The sequence below is a fragment of the Euwallacea similis genome, chromosome 6, assembly GCF_039881205.1.
Source record: "Euwallacea similis isolate ESF13 chromosome 6, ESF131.1, whole genome shotgun sequence".
NCBI classification, from domain to species: Eukaryota; Metazoa; Arthropoda; class Insecta; order Coleoptera; family Curculionidae; genus Euwallacea; species Euwallacea similis.
In genome coordinates, this window is record NC_089614.1 from 6,513,485 (window position 1) to 6,521,209 (window position 7,725).

The 7,725-nt window shown below is 34.8% G+C and overlaps 3 protein-coding genes across 6 annotated transcripts in view; 1 reads left to right on the forward strand and 2 right to left on the reverse strand.

The window, feature by feature from the left end:
* Nucleotides 1-5,390, reverse strand: part of klar (klarsicht) — a 74,400-nt gene extending 69,010 nt beyond the window's left edge. Inside the window, exon 1 of one of the 2 annotated variants that reach the window (XM_066391088.1) lies at nucleotides 4,973-5,389. The gene's annotated coding sequence lies outside the window, so the exon portion shown is untranslated. Of the gene's footprint in view, nucleotides 1-4,972 lie in introns of both variants that reach the window. The other variant, XM_066391089.1, reaches the window with a different exon arrangement.
* The window catches only part of LOC136409530 (nicotinate phosphoribosyltransferase-like), a 123,683-nt gene that overhangs the window by 53,239 nt on the left and 62,719 nt on the right, over nucleotides 1-7,725 (reverse strand). The window lies entirely within an intron of this gene.
* LOC136409711 (protein mono-ADP-ribosyltransferase PARP16-like) lies at nucleotides 5,875-7,190 on the forward strand. 3 transcript variants are annotated; one of them, XM_066391399.1, is made up of 5 exons: nucleotides 5,883-6,193; nucleotides 6,248-6,379; nucleotides 6,431-6,643; nucleotides 6,693-6,855; nucleotides 6,921-7,190. In XM_066391399.1, exons 1-5 carry the CDS (start codon nucleotides 6,002-6,004, stop codon nucleotides 7,187-7,189), a joined length of 969 nt encoding a protein of 322 aa, XP_066247496.1. In that variant the 5' UTR covers nucleotides 5,883-6,001; the 3' UTR covers nucleotide 7,190. The 3 variants fall into 3 exon arrangements, with proteins under 3 accessions (XP_066247498.1, XP_066247495.1, XP_066247496.1); XM_066391401.1 differs by having other exon boundaries at nucleotides 5,875-6,193; nucleotides 6,248-6,499; XM_066391398.1 differs by having other exon boundaries at nucleotides 5,878-6,193; nucleotides 6,248-6,643.

A 7,725-nucleotide genomic window follows, 5' to 3' on the forward strand; every position in this document is an offset into this window, starting at 1 on the left:
TGTCCGTTGGTTTGATCTTGTATATGTGGTGAGGCAGTTGACAGTGCCCAGTATATAATCGTATGATGGCTCGCAGCTGGTTTCTGCCGCGGTTTAACAGGTCTTTTATCCTATTCTCGAGCTATCCTTAGGCAGATGCCTTTGCATTTTGTCGTTCGGCCTTCCTCTGAATAATGATATTCCTTGCCTCCAAATACCCCGAGGACTTGCGCTGATCCAGTAAAGATGAACACCGCTGCCTCTAAAACAAAAGAACCAGCGGCTCTGTTACCCTCCAAATTTTTATAACCAGGATCAGACGGCTGCATTCTCCGACATGGTTTAGCATGTTCCAGATACTTAACCACCGTTTTAATAGGTGTTCATTATGACACCACCTCTCCTATGTATGACTGTGTGACGGATAACAGTCGGTCATAGGTGCGTGTCAGAGGACAAAACGTCCAGCCAGGATTGTTAAGTTCGGATTACAGAGGATTAATCTCAAGGGCATCCACCCGCTATTATGGAATCTGCATGCAGTCCACCTGGCCTCGCTCTCCAATAATACATGAAGAGGAATCAGACCAAGAAGCCGCTCCAAAGCTATTGCACGTGTGGTGCTAAAAGCACTTCTGATGGCGAGACAAGCAAATTGTTCAGTTTGCGCTTTGCAGTACTTTACCTTTTCAGTGCCATGCAATAGCCATAATATGACCATCTCGTAAAGCCGACGCAGAGGCCTGGGTTTGATACAGTATCGGTTTTTAGCAGTGGAGTGTTTACATGTCTAAAAGGGCAGTTGTTCCTTTTTGACTTCAATTTTCAAATGTGTGTTTCAGTTTTGCCTTTTATCTAAGGTTGCTCCTATATTTCGCCTGTGTCGGGAATGGAATGATGAACCCAAAGATCCTAGAAGGCTTTAAACATTTAGTTTTTTCCGTCTTTTAAAGGGGACTATTACTATTTTGTCCGGGTTCATAGACACAATTCTGTTCTTGCAGACACCATTCATAAATGATATTGAGAATCTTCAGATGTAATCTTCCTGTTATACGCCCTCCACGATGTCTTTGAATAAAGATGACAAAGTCGTCGAGATAGACTTGAATATCCACCTTCCGTGGTACCACTACAGTTAACAGGTCGTCAACCAATGACCAGAAAATTTGTCTAGAAAATTTGAGATGACAGTTGGTGCTCGACTCGCACTTCATCCAAGACGCGTTTCAAGCTAGGTTCCGAGATTACTTAACGAATTAAAACAATGAGTTATTTTCAAGCTAAATGGTGAAAGTACTATGTGAGTAGTATGCAAAGGTATGTTTAACATCTATTGACAAGGTCATGAATGGGAGCATGGGGGGCGTCAATGTATTAGAGGGAACCTGGGAGAAAACTACACATTTAAATGTATTTTTTGGGTGGTAAGAATCTATTAAATCGATTTGGATTAAATCTATTACGCTCTGGGAATGCAAAATGCACAGGAAAAACAAAAATAATGAACATTCCTGCTTAACGAGCGCCGTCGTCTGTCTAGGCATGTCGCGAAAAAATCGAACAAGTAAAGTACTGTTACACTGTGACTATTAATGCATAAATTGGCTGTTAACGTTTGAATAATATATCTAATCGGAATCGGAATATCTTAAATGCAGTTTAACACGAACTACACAACTTCCGACCGCCTCCAGCCAAGTTGAAAATGCTTTTGATTTAATTGCCGCTTCTGGTAGTCTATATAAATACAACTTCACATACACTGAATGTGATTAACGAACATTACACACATATAGATAGATTTGGAGCGAAAAATTTGACTGGCAATTAAGAAACTTTCCCGTCTGAATGGTTTCAAAAATACTACCCACTAAAGGAAATGACATGTTAATTAAATGCCTCACGAATATTTGAACCCTTGAGATACAGCAAATTCTAATATCGTACCCTAGTAAACTAATAGTCAAAAACCTTAAAGAAATCTCGACATGTCCTAGCAAGCACTCTGCTTCCTAAATGCTGTTCCTCTCTAAATGATTTCACATCCATATTTAACAACAATAATTCATATATTATAAAATTGCGTCACATCCTACACAGGATTAGTATCGACTTAGATTACGGGGATAAAACGATTTGCGTATGCGAACAGTATAATAAACCGAATTAAATTTAATGGGGACTGGATATTTGCATATATTGCGCCATTGAATATTATTGTTTCAATGTGATTCTTGAAAGGAATGTGTATTATAATGGCCAGCAGGTGATTATTTGTTAAGTTTTCTTTCGGTATTGACAGTACGTACCTTCACAAAACAAATCAATGGTACGAGAGGAAGCTTGAGCTTGAAGGAAATCTCCTTAGGAATATCTAAACAATTAACATTTATTGTACGCTTATGCACATCCAAATATAAAACAAATATAGTGTCGTTCGTATAAGTGAAAACTAATCTCTCATCAATATGTTAGAGAGGCTGAAATGAAAAAAATGTTTGAAGATTGAAAAGTAAACAAACTTGTAGTTCGTGAAAGTGAGGGGTACCACACGTACAAGAATTAAACTTATTGCCATTAAGACGTTATATTTTTATATACGCAGATAAAACACGAGGAATTTTTTTCTAGTGAGCTTATCTTATCTAAATTTAATGCCTACAACTACCTTTATTTATTTTTCATACCGCCCTACCTCTAAGGAGCTTTTCCCAAAGATTTTTTTAATCCGTCGAGGTAATTAATTGGCAGTTCTATCCATTTAGAAAAGTATCATTTTTGCCCACTTAATCTATTGAATTTGTAACTAGAGTAACTAAGCATGTTGAAATGGTTTAAAAAGGACTTCTCACTTCCTCTTTAATCATTCCATGCGGTATGAAAGCAAATTAGAGTCTTCTCCAATGAATAATTTCAAATCAATTAGAAATTCAACTAATTATTGAAAGATAACGTGTCTTCATATACCTTGTTTTTTAATCTCGACTGAAAGTTTAATTAAACATATATACATCTCGAGAGTCCTTTCAAGAATTTATCGACCACATATGCATATACACACATACATACACATGGATAGGGTCAAGTAAGCATTTAACAAACAAAAAAAGAACTGAAACTTCCATTATCATTATGATGATTCTCAGTTGTATATACGGAGGTACGTACCTACTTAAACTTGCTGGATACCAAAAACAAGTTTTGCCCAGAGTCGTAATGTGGTACCCAAGGCATATACAGGTTACAGGTGCACATTCGACCAAACAATAAATCCTTCTCAGTTTAAGCCAGTATAGGCAGCATAGTAATACATTGGTTTAGTTATAAACGATTACTTATGCATTTTAATGGTGCAACTCAGTGGCAACTGGCTGAGCATTTATTTTGATGTGCTTTATATTTCATCACGGTGCTAAAGGCTTTGCGAACCAGGGACATGAAAGAAATTGCCCTCTTAATGGTTTCCTGCTAAGTACCTGCAAGGCATAATAACCAATAACCACTTGCGGTTATGCAATAGTGCATCTTTTGTCCTCTTCATTTACATATTGTGCGCCATTTATGCAAAAAAGCCCCCAATAACCAGAATTATTCCTATGTGGGCATTTTTATGGGAAGTTGTATAATAAGCACTTTGTTGTACCTACTTTGTTCTGCCCATAACATGTGAATTAAATAGCTGTTGATTATATTTTAATAGTTATTTATAAGCAAACCACACCTACGCTTAGGCACACTTTATAGAACATGAAAATATTTGAGAATCAATTGATTATTTCCTGTAAGTTTTAAAAAGAGAGGAGGACAAAACATTAATGCTTAGTTAATTATTTTGAAAAATAAAAGTAACACAGGAAATAAATATCCACTGATAACTTGCATTAATTACATTAAAGTAATAAGACTCTCCATGTATGAAGTGTATGGTCCAAGTACCAAGTGTATTGTTTTCAAGGAAAAGTAGGTATATATTTCAAACCAGCTAATAAATTTTACAGTGAGGTAAGCACTGGATTACTGCGCCAAAGCCAAAACTTGAAACTGGTTTAAGAATTACATGAATACCAAAAAGCAAGGCAAAATGCTGTCGAATATTTTAATTTTTGATGATGAAGTTAAAAAGGAACTTATATAAATAATTTTAGCAGTTTTGAGTATACATACGGTGCGCAAAAAAAAGGGAAGCCAAAACGTTAACCATAGAGACTCTTAGGCACAAATATGACAATTTGAATAAAAATACAAAAGGTCAAAGTCAGCATATACTACGTATACATTTCTGACGGCCTGCAATCGGTTTACTTGTTTTTTAGAATACACCAGTCAATTCTTCATTTTAGTGCTGTGTCACAAGATTTGTTAGGTTTTAATTTTCTAATAACAATTCTCAATTATTCTTATATGGAGAGGATCTTCGTGACACCTGGTAGTTCTCTTTTTATTTTTACTTTCTCTCTCTTCTCTTTTTTATATATTTATTTATAGTAGCACATGTACTATTTATTTTAATCTGAGTATCAAGAGGTTTTTCAAGTTAATGAAAGAAATGTTTTACCAGTTTCAAAACAGGAACATTAGAAAACCCCACTTTCAAAACTACTAAAAGTACTTTCTAAGTACCATTACCATTTCATAACTTTTCATTAATGACTCAGCTAAGCACCTTGAAAGCTCAGCTTTTGATAAGGAATCTGAGGTTTATGGTTGACATGTAGTAAACTATAAATAGTACTGGGACTACTATGGGCACTGAGGGTATAAATAGCTTTAAACCCATATTTGTACCTCAGGGATAAACTGCACTAAGTCCAATTTCTATCGAATGTGAGTTTTCTGCACTCAATCATTTAATGTTAAATGTTATTGGACTAGGTACAGAAAACTCACATTTAATAGAAATTAGACTTAGTACAGTTTATTCCTGAGGTACAGATATTACCTGACAAAGAAGTGCCACAAACTTTTGCTTTCACATAGGAAAAAAACTCACCAGACTCGGAAGACATACTGAGTTGACCCAAGACCAAGCTATCTTCTAGTAATCAGCAATAATCACTTAAATCACAATGCAAAAATGTAGCGTTATGGGTATGTTGTTGTATTGAACTTTACACAAAAACAGCTCTTGAAGCACTTCTGAACTTGTTTGAAAGTGAGGTTAAGGTTGGTGAAGACTTCAAAAATTCTTTAACTGTATTTTTAAATTGGCTCCAACGAAATTCCACGAAGGTCGGCCGTTGGTGAACACTGAGTAATTAGGTACTTTGGTTATTATGGATTGAAGTATCACCGAAAACTTTGAAAGTCCTTACATCGTTTCTTTACGTTGTTTGAGTTTAGTTACCCAAGTCGGTTAAATGCACAGTAACGAAAAACATGAATGGTGATGTGAAAATTGTGGAATTGTACTTTTCTCAACGGTGCAGCAATTAGTGCGCTTGTGCAGATGCACCGAGGTGTTCATTGTACTAAACAATGTACTAATGCTCTTTAACAGTACATTTATGCTCTTTCAGCTGAGAGTAGTATATCATCTAAACTCTCAACATTCAAAACAATTACTTTAATACACCCTCTTCGAGTGTCGCCAATAGATATCTGCTTACTGACTCAATTAAATTATAAATTGTTAATAGGTAATGGGTTCTTTCAAATCAAATGACTCTTACTACACCAACCTTCAACAAAAGCACTTGGCTTAGTACAATTTTTTCATATCTTTTTTCTCTATAAGGTACGAGACAAACAAGAACAAATATAACTCAACATCAACAACATTTCTTTGACAAACAGCTGACTTGCTAATCAAAACAATCGTCACGTTTACTCAAATTTTTCAGTTACTCAGGAAATTATTATCAATTACCCAGATAATCTTTACTGGCATCATTATCTACATGAATCTTGAATTTATCGAAATTGATATGAAATAGTCCCAGAAAAAAAACCTATTAGGATTAAATGAGAAGATTGCACCCCATTCTTAAATCGAAGAACGAAAACCCCTCAATGTTCGGAGATGGAGGTTGATAAGGTGCAAGAAACCGCTGTGGGGGAGTTGAAAGATATTGTCAGTAAAAACCTACCAGGTTGTGATCTTACAATATGTATCTTTATAGCAGCTTTAAAGTCCTTCAGGGCAGACCAATGTTTAAGGCCCTTTCCTCAATGCTTTATTAATGAGAACAACGAAAAGGATTTTGTGTCTCTTGTAAGTACTCTCAAGGGTTCAAACAACTTTATTGTTAACCACTTTTTAAAATAGAAAACTGCCTGTGATAAAATACCTACCCTAAGTGAACTACTCAAACTTCACACTATACCCAAAGAAGTTGTAGATCTTCTTTTATGGTTATTTAAAGACTCGGGTATGCCACTATTCACAGTTCATCCAGTTGTAAGTTGCTCTACATATTCTGAGTGCAAATACAAGGTGCATATGTTTAAGGGAGATTTACCTTTGACAGTCATAAATAAAAAAGCCAGTATAAGCACTCTGCCCCAGTATGTGTTCAAAGTAAGCTATAATTTAAAGTTTGAGGAAGTATGGAAAAAAAGAGTTGCCTCTAAAGACATTTTTTATGCATTCCATGGAAGTTCAATTAGCAATTTTTACTCAATTTTGAAATTTGGACTTCAACAGCATTTCAGTTGTGGAAAGGTAATCATTCTTTATTAGTCTCAATTCTTAAAAAAAGCAGCGCTTTTAGGAAGTAATATTTGGGGCAGGTATCTATCTGTCAGATGAAATATCTGTATGTACAAATTATTCTCCATTTGGAGAGACATGGCAAAACAGCACATTAGGACACAAGCACAGTATTATTGCAATATGTGAAGTGATTGATGATGAAGAGAATGTCAAATGCAAAGGTAACACTTTGAGGAATAAAAGCAAAATTATGCATGGATACTTAATGTATCTTTTTTAATTTTAGATGATAAAAATAAGAAAAGGGCCATCAACCAAAACAGCTATGGTGAAATACCTGAGAAGTACTTTGTGGTGACAAACAGTGAATTAGTTAAGTTGAAATATTTATTAGTATACCGCCATAAAAGTCCATCAACCGTCACCTCTTTTATTAAAAAAAATTTTCTTTGGTTAACAATAGTTTTATATTTTTTAATGTTGATTTTGATAGGTTTTTTTAATAATCCCTACTTCCAAAGATATCTAAGAATTATATATTCATTGTTCCAGTAAATGGTAGTTTTAATGCTGATTAAAATCAGAAATACATTTACTGTGCTACGTATTTCTTTAAATAAAAATATTATAATAAGCATGCCTGGAATCGTACTCAAATATGGGACCTGAAAAGGGATTTTTGATTTTTATATACAATAAACAGAACTTGTGTGATAGTGTCCCAAATATGACATCCTAAGGTATGCAATTCAAAGGTTGTTACATAAGTAAATAACGAAAATAGAGTGGCTTCCCCTGCTACGAATTGTATACATGCTTTAAGCTGAAATGGAAATATGTCATATTATAAAAATAAAAAACCACAGGAAGGATGATCAGGCAGGTCTCAACGGTGCAAACGCCTATTGCAGTTTGCAACATACCTAAGGACTTTGTGGTGGCAAATAATGTGAAATATTTATTACTATACTGTCATAAATATCCATCAAGAGCCACTTCTTTTATAAAACAAAATTTTATTTGGAGGGATACTTGAAATTCATATATTCATTGTTAGAGCAAAAAGTAGTATTAATGCTAATGAAAACTAG